This window comes from Notolepis coatsorum (assembly GCF_963971535.1).
Source record: "Notolepis coatsorum genome assembly, chromosome: 20".
Classification (NCBI taxonomy): Eukaryota; Metazoa; Chordata; class Actinopteri; order Aulopiformes; family Paralepididae; genus Notolepis; species Notolepis coatsorum.
This window is the reverse complement of record NC_140184.1, coordinates 10,790,623-10,803,538: the sequence shown is the minus strand read 5'-3', so window position 1 is coordinate 10,803,538 and position 12,916 is coordinate 10,790,623. Positions and strand designations below refer to the sequence as shown.

General features: G+C 41.1%; 1 protein-coding gene across 1 annotated transcript in view; it reads left to right on the top strand.

Annotated features, from left to right (window-relative positions):
• Nucleotides 1-778: 778 nt before the first annotated feature.
• The window catches only part of LOC311247033 (tryptophan 5-hydroxylase 1-like), a gene marked incomplete at its 5' end in the record, with an annotated part of 19,263 nt that continues 7,125 nt past the window's right edge, over nucleotides 779-12,916 (top strand). Inside the window, 5 exons of the mRNA XM_084337319.1 lie at nucleotides 779-871; nucleotides 2,879-3,025; nucleotides 3,749-3,932; nucleotides 6,533-6,633; nucleotides 11,812-11,879. Of these exons, the coding sequence (XP_084193445.1) occupies nucleotides 779-871; nucleotides 2,879-3,025; nucleotides 3,749-3,932; nucleotides 6,533-6,633; nucleotides 11,812-11,879 (593 nt within the window). The remainder of the gene's footprint in view (nucleotides 872-2,878; nucleotides 3,026-3,748; nucleotides 3,933-6,532; nucleotides 6,634-11,811; nucleotides 11,880-12,916) is intronic.

The following is a 12,916-nucleotide window of genomic DNA, read 5'->3' as shown; positions in this document are numbered from 1 at the left end:
CGGTGTAATCTACTGTCTATTGTGACTGTTTCCTCTACATCTAGCTCTCAACGCTGGTCAAACTATGTCAAGGTTGTGTGTGCGAGTGTGTGTGTGTGTGTGTGAGAGAGAGAGAGAGAGAGAGAGAGAGAGAGAGAGAGAGAGAGAGAGAGAGAGAGAGAGAGAGAGAGAGAGAGAGAGAGAGGTTTTGGGTGAGATTTCTGTAGCTCCTGTCACGGGAGCTGTCCATATAAGGTGGTGCTGAAATGGGCAGAAGGATGACCCTAATTGTCTGACTTTTTTTTAAAGGCTCATTACTCTCAGCTTCAAGTGTTAGGCCTCATACAAAGGCCTATAGGCCATTGTTACAGCCGTGTGGTGTGTGTGTGTGTGTGTGTGTGTGTGTGTGTGTGTGTGTCTGTGTCTGTGTGTGTGTGTGTGAGTGTGTGTGTGTCTGTGTGTGAGTGTGTGTGTGTGTGTGTCAGTCCTTGTGACACCTCAACCTGATGCCGTTCATGAACATATTCCTCATCCCCTGCCTGTTGCAAACATGCTCCCTCCCTCCCCCTCTCCATCCCTCTCTCCATCCCTCTCTCCACCCCTCCCCTCCCAGCCGGGGGTTGATAAATACCTCCGTGCCTCGCACCGTCAGACAGATTGCCTAGCTACTCATCGAGCATCAAAGCCATTGCTGCTGAGAAAGCCTGTCCCTTCCCACTGAGAGAAATCACAGTTAGCTGTAGAGAGGTCCCAGTGTGTGTCGATCTGAAACCAAGCAGAGGTCATAGTGTTCAGGGCCATGTACTCCAACAACAAGTCCGACGGGCCACGGAGAGGAAGATCTTTCGACTCCATGAACACTGTTTATGAGGAGAAGCAGCTCATCAATGAAGTGAGTGTGGCGGATTTTGTTTTTCTGGTTATTATGTGTGTTATGGAAGTGATTGAGTGGGAAAACTGAAGACTGAATTAGTTTGTCAGGTGATTCTTTTTGGGAAGTTTCTTAGATGCATTCTCTATATAACCTTTTTTCTTTATATATATATAACATGCTAATGTAACCAATATTCTTTTTAGTTGACCCTTACTTTAGCCAGGGTCTCTGCCACATGGTCTGTAGGTCTATTATTTAGTTATTTAGACAAAATGTGAAAAGGTTTTCTTTCAACGGTTAGCTTATCTAGAGTGGTGTTATATACCCTTCATATTTCACCCTTCACACCCAGCCAGCTGTTGAATGGCTTCCGTGACTCAACAGGAGCTCAACCACTTAAATCTGGGTGTGTCAGAGAATACAATGTCAGGAACATTGAAAAATACAGGCAGGTAAAACATACAAGGACAGATGGATGGACAGATGGATGGAGGTCTGTTCACCCCATGAATTCTCTCTTCTTCTCATGCATTAATACAGTACAATGCATGCCTGCAATGTTCGACTATATGGCACAAATGCAGATGTACCCAGATGCAATGTAATATATATGTATATGTATATATATATATCTTTTTCAGCAACACCCTGCTTCACATTCACACAGTTACACACATTCACAGCTGCCCAGTACAAACGCGGTCCTCTACTGCAGCCACTCAGGAGCTCCTGTTAGCCACTGGATACTGTGAGCATTGAGGGAGGGGAGAGCATCATTATTATTTATTTTTTTAATTATGTTTTTGGTAGATTTCTATTTGTTTATTGGACAAGTCCGGCAGAGAGGAAGTATGGGAGGAGAGATGGGGGAAGACATTCGGCAAAGGTCGCCGGGTCCAGGAGTCGAACCCGGGACGGCCGCGTTGCACTGCAGTGCGTTACGTGGTGCATTATTAATTCACTTTCCCCCGCCAGATCTTTCCTGCCGGCCCGGGGGGGGATGGGAATTGAACCGACAACATTCTGGTCACTTCTCTAACCGTTAGGCCACTGCTGATCCTCAACAGGAATGCCTATCATATATAACTTAGGCGGTGATAAGTGTTTTTTTTTTTAATTATACGTGGCTTATGCACCAACACGACCGCCTGGTCTATTGACCAAGACAGCGAGGGGCACTCGTGTTCACCTAATCACCGTAGCATCGACCAGTGCGTAATCCGTTGTTAGCCATGAGGATTAGGAGGGGACACGTCATTCAAACTGCCTTCTGCCTAAATGAGATTGCTGCTCACGTCTCTTTTGCACAACGAGACAAACATCACCTATATACCTGAATCGATACACAGCCTATGCTAAAAGTTGTATTTGATTAAAAAAGGAAATCCTACATGCAATCCAAAAAGCCTATTCAGGCTCTCCAGCGTAGAACACTGTAAACCTTCTGACTCCAACATGAATTGATTGACGTCACAGATTTTCCATGGACTTCTTCTATGCACCAGTGGAAAGACATCCAGTGCTGAAATTCCAAATTCCAATTAACATGATCTTGTTGTCAAACAAATTGTTAATAGGGTATGTTAGTGTATCTTTAAGCCCAAAAATGGATGTGCGCTCACATGTACAGTACACAGCCAACATCGCCTTATTGTTTCTCATTTGGACCTGTATGGGTTCACAGATCAGGAGGCAGACAAACTCTGCTATCTCACATGAGTTCAGACTCTAGAAAACTGATTCATGAATATTGTTTATTGTCTGTCTGTCTATCCCCCCCCCCCCCCGAAATAAAGGCTATACAATGACAACAGACAGCGACTCACACACAGGGGCATCGCCACGGCAACAGCCGACCACACGTATCACTCTCCGCATGTTTAATAACACCACGTACATTGTTAGGTTGACCGCAAATATACATCTTTAATTAAATGGAGTTCTGTGGTTCTTCGTCCGGGAGTGTTTTCGGTTGTGGAGTATTAGGTTGAATGTTGTCCAGTTATTTTGTTGTTCCCCCCCCAGATGAACAAGGTGACGTTCGGTAAGATCGAACAGAGCAAGGACAACAAGACCCTCTCCTCCGGTAGACCTAAAGAAGGCCGTGCGGCCATCGTCTTCTCGCTGAAGAACGAAGTTGGTGGGCTGGTCAAGGCACTCAAACTTTTCCAAGTAGGCGTTTCATTATAGGCTTTTTGAGAGACCTATAGGCTTTAGAAGATTCAAACAAAAGTTTGGTAAATACTAGGGGTGGGGGGAAATATCGATACGTATATATCGTAATACTTTGCGTGGCGATACTGTATCGATACAGGGATGCCAAGTATCGATATTTAATTATTTATTAAAAAAGAAAAAAGAAAAATCATTATTTTTGTATATTTTTTTGTATAAGGAAGTTGCATTGTTCATTTCAATACCTGTAATAGTACAGTAGTCCACACACACACACACACACACACTTGCATTCAGTTAAGTTGGAATATGACTGTAATACAAACAGTTCAGTTTGTCAGGTACATGCAACACAGATTACAGTGTTTACATCTGTCTGCTTGAGAAAAGACCATGTTCTGCAATAAAAATTATTGAAGTGAGATGAACAGACTGAACTTTATTTTATTAGATAAAACATGTTGACAAAGTTTTACTTTGCAGTTGAAAAAAGGTAATAAATCGCAATATATCGCAATATTAGTATCGCAATATTAGTATCGCAATACTATCGTATTGTGACTCAAGTATCGTGATTGTATCGTATCGTGAGGCCTCTGGTGATTCCCACCCCTAGTAAATACCCAGATTATCTCCCTGTTGGTTTAGCCATAATGCGTGTCCTTGTTTTAAGTATTTTTTAATAGCCTGTATGTTATGAATAATGTTATGTGCACGCAGGAGAAACATGTCAACCTCGTTCACATCGAGTCTCGTAAATCCAAGCGGCGGAATTCAGACTTTGAGATCTTTGTGGACTGCGACAGCGACCATGAGCAGCTCAAGGAGCTGACGCAGCTCTTGAAGAAGCACGCCATCGTGGAGATGGAGCCGCCCGACAACTCCAGTTTGCCTGAGGAGGATGGTAAGCAGACCCTTATATTATTCTATGTCTCGGGGTAAGAGAACTAGGGGTGCACCGATATGAACATTTTGGCTGATACAGGTAACCGACATTAACATTTCTGTTATGTTACCATTGTCAACATGATCTGTATAAATTAAACAAATGTCTATGATAATCAAATGTTGTACATACTATTTTTGTACATACTATTTTTGTACATGCCATTTTTGTACATACTATTTTTGTACATAACATTTTTGTACATACTATTTTTGTACACAAAATGTTTGTACATACCATTTTTGTACATACCATTTTGTACATACTATTTTTGTACATACTATTTTTGTACATACTCTTTTTGTACATAACATTTTTGTACATAACATTTTTGTACATACTATTTTTGTACATACTGAAACATGTCATGGTCACATGCAAGTAACGTTACCAAAAAAAGAAAACACATCAGTTGTTCACTTCGGCGCAGTTTTGCTAATCAGAGCGATGCAATCAATAATAAAATCACAATCACCAGCTGAAATATGTTTGCCAGTCTATATCTGCCCAGTTTTGCTCATCGGACCGATACCGATATATGAAAATATACCGATAGGGCTACTGGCCGATACCACCCATATATCGTGCATCCCAAGTAAGAACAATGTGTGTCATGTTGTTTATTCAAAGTGAGAATTACGACACTGTTGGTAAACAAGAAACGCTTTACTTGACCATGATCTCCATTGCAGAAGTATTTTCAGAGCTGTCCAGGGTGTTCCTGCTCTGAGTGAGCCCTCGTGCATCTCCTAGCCTCATGCTAAGCAGCCTTGCTGATGCCAATGTGTTGCAGCCAAAGCTAAACATGTGTTTTTTTTATTTTAAATGTTTCATTCTTTTTTTTTTTTACATTGTTTCTTTAATTAACCTCCCATTCATATAAAAGATCAAAGATCGGATATCAAAGTGTTGGCCTATTCTAACTGTATTCTATTATATCAGCACAGCCATCTTTTTTGGGCAAACACTGTTTATTGGCTCTGGTGCCAAATACAAATATTGGCACAGCAAACAGGGATAGTATCTCCTCTACAAATGTGATATAGCTTCGGGTTCTAGCCTCAGGATTAAAGCAGCAGTCAAACCCTTGAGGAGAAAGTACATGTTTTCTCGGAACTTTGCTAAATAAATTATTAATAATAATAATAATAATAATAATAATAATAATAATAATAATAATAATAATAATAATAATAATAATAATAATAATAATAATAATAATAATAATAATAATAATAATAATAATAATAATAATAATAATAATAATAATAATAATAATAATAATAATAATAATAACAACATAATACACTTTATTTGTATAGCACCTTTCAATCTTTCATACAAGACAGTGCTTCACAGCCGTAAAAAAAATAATAAAAAGACTGAGCACAAAATGTACAGATCAAGAGCAATGCATAAATCACATTAGCATAAAATAATATAAGTATAAAACGAGCATGAAATATATAGCAGCAAAATAGACAATGTCAAGGTAAGGCACAGAACATTAAATCACATAGTTCTTCATATTAGGATCTAACATCTTAATAGGCCTCTTTGTTTGCATTATCCTTTGATTCAGGCCCTTGATCTCTAACAAACTATCTATCAACTTGTACCTGATTTAGGTGATTTCTTTCTCGTTCTTTGTTGTGATTTATGCTGCTATTTATGTAAGTATGCATGTATTCTCGAAGTCAACTTCTTGTCTGTTGTTGCTACGCAACTATGGCTTGGGGGAAAAATGCCCCCCGAGTACATTGTGAACGCTTCATTTAGTGCAAAAAAACGGATCGGAAAAGCGGCAAATTAAACACAATCAAGGGTAATTTTCTTCAGTGCATCACAATGCCAAAGAGCTGCTGTGTTACGTTTTGTACTAATAACAAAAAGAAAAATTCAAATCACAAGTTTTATATAATACCAGCCGATGAACAAGGTGTGATCAAATATGTACTAAAAACAAAGCTCAACACATACATTTGATCGTAGAAACCAGTTTGTTGTCCCCAATACGAAGATGGCAGCAGTCTCGTGACGTCAGAGTGTCTTCGAGAATGTATGTTTTTTCCTGTATGTAACTTGTCACTGTAAACCAGGGGAACCTCACTGTAGTATTAGTATAAATTAGGGATGTCCGCGGCCGATATCGGCATTCAAATGTGATATCGGAAAATATCGGTATCGGTTTTCCATTTTTTCTTTTTATTATTATTATTTATTTTTTACATTTCTATAACCTTTATTTACCCATAGGCAAGCAAGTAAGAACACATTCTGATTTTATTTATTGTCAAAAGTATGCATAATGTTGTGTTAATTCCACAACAAGATATATGTAATGTTAATTACCTGAAATTATTCCATTTTTGGGGGGGGGGGGGGGGGGGGGGGGACCCTGCATATATCGGTATCGGTTGATATCGGTATCGGAAATTAAGAGTTGGACAATATCGGTATATCGGTATCGGTAAAAAAGCCAATATCGAGCATCCCTAGTGTAAATAAAGGTTTGAAATTCAATTCAATTGAAATAACCAACATGTGTGCTGTTTCAGATATGTCTGGTCTGCCCTGGTTCCCGAAGAGGATCTGTGATCTGGACCTGTGTTCCAACCGGGTTCTGATGTACGGTTCTGATCTGGATGCAGACCACCCGGTGAGCTGCTCACAGTATCTACTGTACATGACTCTGCCTGATGGAAAATATGGGCTGGAAAATATGCAAATGTTTATTGTTTATTGTCTGGTATTGTATTGTGGGATATTCTTTTTTATACTGCGAATTGTGATACACACTTTTGTTGTCTAAATGAATGATGTAAAGTAAATGTTGAGTTAGATTTCTCACAAAATTATCTCTGAAATATTTGAGAATGTTGCATTGAAAATTATATCGATTGGATTATCTAACTTTTGGTATGATTTGAATGATTTGTTACAGAGAAAAGTCCTGAATATTCTAATATTATTATTGTATTCCCGTCCATGATTTTAAGAATGCGAACAAAACTGATCAGGATCTTTTGTAGCTTGTTTGGGGGTTTAGTAAAATATCACAAAACTCTATCTTTATAATGGAATAAAAAAAAAAAATTCGAAAGAAATACTTTACTTTAAAACATACATGTAATGAATTATAATCTGTTATTTATAACAATGAATGAGCCATTAGAAACTGCAGTATTATAATGTCTTATCTCATGTTCATGAAGGAAACGGGATATGTCATTTAGATTGGCTATTGATATAGGATGTTATGAGATAAGCTAATTATGTGATAATTAGTATTATTATTATTAATAATAATAATAATATAATAATAATAACAATAATAATGAATAACCATACTTATAATCCATTAACTCATTGACTGGCAGGGATTAGCCTTATCCTGTAGTAGCTACCGCCACCGTGGTAAACGATGGGAGTTGCTCACCTTGTTTGCAGGGCTATAACTACAGTATATAAATATTATAGCTATGGATGCAATACTATGGCCCATTTGACATCAAGTATCTATGGTTCAAGATGTGAAAAAGGAATATTTTTTCCATCCATACATCCCCGTTTTATACCGTGGTGAATATAAGTATGGTTTTAGAGCGGTTTGGGGTAATTCCTGGGAGGCTAGTAATAATATGCCGCAACGTATATTATACTTAATCCATTGGCATTTCGTCCCTATACACGCTACAATAAAAAATTCAAATGCATATGATCGCTATATTATGTTCCATCATGAATGCATGAAAGGGGGGGGGGGGTCGTTTCTGATTAATTGATTGTCAATAATGGCATACGCTGATCAGGGCGATGGCTATGAAAACAAGGCACGATCAAGCTGAAATTGATGTTAAATTGCTCTTACCTGTGGCCGGTGAGATTCCAAAAATAATATTCCAATCATTTGATTGCCATCTGCTAGACCGTATGTCCATTTGGGCCACGACATAACCCATCACAGCATAATGAATCGGATGTCCCGAAAACGATTCAATGCGATCGTGTAGAGCCCTCGGTCCAGGCTACTCGAAAACTCCGCCCGGATGAATTTCATCGACGCACAGAGAGATACACAGGGCTAGATCCACAAAGAATGGATTGCACGGAGCAAGTTGCACCCTTACTTAAAATTCATTATGAATTGAAAATGGGGGACCCTGATGTAATCAAGACGGAAGTCTTTCTCAGGTCTGCATCCCCTTAACAATTGTGTGTATTTTTTTGTTTGTTTTTACTGGTAATAAAATGTTCATTCAATTGTATTAACAGATTGCAGAATGGGTACAATACAGTATGGCTCAATACACACAATTGTTAAGGGGATGCAGACCAGAGAAAGACTTTCGTCTTGTTTACATCAGGGTCCCCCATTTGTACGTAAGGGTGCAACTTGCTCCGTGCAATCCATTCTTTGTGGATCTAGCCCACAGTCTCAAAGGAAGTGCAATCGGTCGCATACCACCAGGCGGCGGTATTGGACCTTTGCGATCTCAGACTCATTCCCTATGGTTACACAGCCTTCCTGGATGGATTATGAATGGAAATAGCGAATAAAAGAAATAACGATCAACTAACGAGTATACTCATCGATGGCGGGGAATGAGTTAAGTTCCTTTTACAGTAATACGTCATAGATTGCAAGCACTTCAATCAGATCAACAACTCAATAAGGCAAAACATGAGTTTTGATTTGTATCTATTGAAATGTTGAAAGTTTCAAGTTTCTCAAGTTTCAAGTTTCTTTAATAGTTGTCATACAGAAGTACAGAATACTTTCATACAAAATGCTTCTTACTGTTACGCTCCAGAGACTGTGCTAGACAAGATAGTATCAAATAACATAGTATAGCATGTAATTTAGAAGAAGAAAATGAGGTCACAGTGTTCGGTATAGACATATGTACAATGTTCTGAGTTACCATATAATATACAATACTATGCAGTGTACTAATGTACAGTACTATATAGTGCAAAGCAGAAATGGGATGAGGTACAATTTAGGTACAATTTACAGTAAGGTGTACGAGTTGTAGTGCAATCCTTCATCAATAAATATAAAGTGTGGGGAGTGGGTGCTACAGTGTGTTTGTTTAAAGTGGGTGTGTGCTATAAAGTGTGTGGAGTGGGTGCTACAGTGTGTTTGTTTAAAGTGAGTGTGTGCGTGTGGATGTGTGTGCTATGTGCGTTTGGTGGTTGTTGTTGTGTAGTGTTCATTGTTCGTTTAGCAGCCTGATGGCCTGGGGATAGAAGCTTCTTCTGAGTCTTTCTGTGCTCGCCTTGAGACTCCGGTATCGCTTGCCTGACCGCAGCAGTTCAAAGAGGCAGTTGTTCGGGTGACTGGAGTCTTTAATGATTCTCTTAGCCTTGCCCTTGCAACGCTTGTTGTAAATGTTCTGGAGGGTGGGGAGCCCCCCTCCAATTGTGCGTTCGGCTGAACGTGTCACTCTTTGTAGTCTGCTTTGGTCTTGTGCAGTGCTATTCCCAAACCAGGAGGTGATGTTGCCGGTCAAGATGCTCTCTATTGTACATGAGTAGAAGTTCTTAAGGATCTTCTGACTGACTTGGAACTTCCTTAGGCGCCTGAGGAAGTAGAGGCGTTGTCGTGCCTTCTTCACAACACTGTCAATGTGTGTGGTCCATGTCAAGTCCTCGGATATGTAGGCTCCGAGGTACTTAAAGCTGTTGACTCTCTCAACCGGTGCCCCGTCGATGCTGAGGGGGCTGTAGTCCTTGACCCCCGACCTCCTGAAGTCCACAATCATCTCCTTTGTTTTGCTGACGTTCAGGGAGAGGCTGTTTTCCTGGCACCATCCCGCCAGGACCTTGACCTCTTCCAGGTAGGCCCTCTCGTCGTTGGCAGAGATCAGGCCCACCACCACTGTGTCGTCAGCAAATTTGATGATTGTATTGCTACTCCGCTGAGCCACACAGTCGTGTGTGTACAGGGAGTAGAGGAGGGGACTCAGAACACAGCCCTGGGGGGCCCCTATGTTGAGGGTGATGGATGAGGAGGTGCAGTTGCCTGCTCTCACCACCTGGGGTCTGCCAGTCAGGAAGTCCAAGACCCACTGGCAGAGGTCATAGTTCAAGCCCAGGTCCCTGAGCTTGGCTATGAGTATGGAGGGGACTATGGTATTGAATGCCGAGCTGTAGTCGATGAATAGCATTCTCACATAGTTCCCCTGCCTCTTGTCCAGGTGTGATGCTGCTGTGTGCAGCACATGGGCTATGGCGTCCTCCGTGGACCTGTTGGGGCGGTATGCAAATTGCAGGGGGTCCATGTTGATGGGGAGGGAGGAGCAGATGTAGCCCTTTACTAGCTTCTCAAAGCACTTCATGGCTATGGAGGTGAGAGCTACAGGGCGGTAGTCGTTGAGGCGTGAGTTTAGTGTGTATAAGGGCTTGGGACATAATCAACGGATGGGTTAAATGTTTTTAAAGCCAGGCCCTATTTAAACATTGTCTGACGTGATGTTGACTAGTAGAGGCCATCATTTCACTGATCGCTTTAGTATGGAGAAGCTCAGATGGGGCAAGTGATTTAGCCTTCAGAAATCGCCATACATGTGATTTTCCAAAATAGGAAGCTCACAGTATAATCAGATGCGTCTTCATACGTTCTGCTGAGGAAGTTATTGTAAACCGTACATTGTATCAAAGGTTCTGAGTTTCATAGGCCTTTGACGCGTCTGTCTGTCTTCCCAGCCACTTTAATTATGAATGAATTAATGAGTTTATTTATAAAAAATATATATATATAATTTTTTTTAAATAAAACAATAAAGTAATAAACAGATTAAAAAACAAACAAGCAAAACAGTAATGTTCGAAAAGGAGTAGGATGAAGTGTAAACTTATGTATTCCTACCCCCTTCACACTTCGAATTAGCTTGTTTTCATACAACCCAAGTCCAATGAATGAGCATGAGTCCGTAGCTGCAGTTCAAGGGTGTTTATTGTAGGGCGGCTGGGTGGCGCAGCGGACATTGCGCTCGTCACCAACGCAAGAGACACCGGGTTCGACTCCGGCTGTCGGCGTTGCCTCCGGCTTGGGCCAGTCGTCATACTAACTCAATTGGCAGAGTTAGCGGGTGGAAGTCGATGGGTGGTAATCTGGACGTTGTGGACAGCGACTCCTACAGGTCGGTTGGGGGACGCCTGCACAGCAGAGACAGGAAATGGCGGGGGTAGTGTGAGCCTCCCACACATTACACCTCGCCAATGAGAGTCCGCGCTGGCAGGTGAAAAGATGTGACAGGCTGCCTCCTCGTGTATCGGAGGCTTCTATCCTCCCTACAACCGGCCAGTGGGGGGCATATGCGAGCAACGTTCAAGCCAGGTGAGGGGAGAATTGGCACAGCGGGTAATTGGGATGGGAGAAAATAGAAAAAGAGGAGAAAAAGTGGATAAAAAAAGGGTGTTTATTGTAGCCTTCGGTTACATGCTCTTGCAGACGGTATTACATGGATTTCGATGGTTAAATCAGTAAACGTAGCGCGGTCAACAGAAATATAGGCACCCTGCCTCACCCTCTCTCTGTAATAAACAAACAAACAAACACGAAATGGTTCCTAGGCACAGGTGATATCAATTACCCTTCTTCCCCGGTGAGGTGACCCACCCACTACCACTGGTGACAAAATGACATACACCTCCCTGCTCCTACACTTGATTATTCTGTGTATCCTTGATTATTTTGTGTATCTTTGATTATTCTGTGTGTCCTTGATTATTCTGTGTATCTTTGATTATACAGTGTATATATGATTATTCTGTGTATATACGATTATGAATTTCTGTGTATCTTTGACTATTCTGTGTATTTTTGCAGGGCTTTAAAGACAGCGTCTACCGTAAAAGGAGAAAATATTTCGCTGATCTGGCCATGAACTTCAAACAGTAAGTCGTATCATAACTGACATGGACAGAGGTGCCAGGGTGGCGCACCACGTACAGCACTGCGGTGCAACACGGCCGTCCCGGGTTCGACTCCCGGACCCGGCGACCTTTGCCGAATGTCTTCCCCCCCTCTATCCTCCCATACTCCCTCTCTCTCTATACCGGACTGCCTGGAAAAAAACAATAAAACATCTATCAAAAACATAATAAAAAAAAAAGAACTGACATGGACCTGAGTTGAACAGTGGACAGCTGCTCCGCTGGGATGCAGTCTAATAGACTGCACTTCCGCGTTACATTGAGCTCATGGAGGAGAGAGCGGGGGAAGAAAATGAATGAATGTGGATGAGAGCCTTGACATTAAGTGTTTGCAGATACAGCTGTGTATTAACACTTTGAGTGCCAGCAGGGGGCGCCAGAAATAGTGCTTAAGTGCCAGCGCTGTAGTCAATGGGAGGGCGATCACATTTGCGAACGCATAAACTATATCTTAAATTATGGCTATGTGTCTATAATACGCCCGGCGCTTATCAATGACTTGTTTGCAGTCAACATTGTCGAAACGGATTGTTTTTTAATCGGTTAATTTCCGTTTTATACCATTTTGAAAAACGCTCGTTTTTTTAAACTTCCAGAAAAAAAAAGATTCTGCAGGAATCACGCTTTACTGGAATACACAAAACACGGTGTAATTTTTCTGCCTATTTATGAATCGTTTTCAAATAAACGCTAGATAGTACATGTGTACTTATGCACGCTAGAGAAGCAGGCTGAAAATCTAATTTCCTGATCAGCACACACACACACTCACAGCCACACACACACACATATGGGACACGCTGAGATATAGGTGAAAAAAACTCTGATTATCCCAAGACTGGTAAAATAGATTCCTTACCTCAGATCAGATGTTCTCCAAAAATATTATTCCAATTCCTGATCGCCATTCCAAATATCGATTGCGTTTATTGATCCAACGCTGGGTACTGGCAACACATATTCCACGCTGTTCTGAGGGTGGGCAATGACTGGGATCG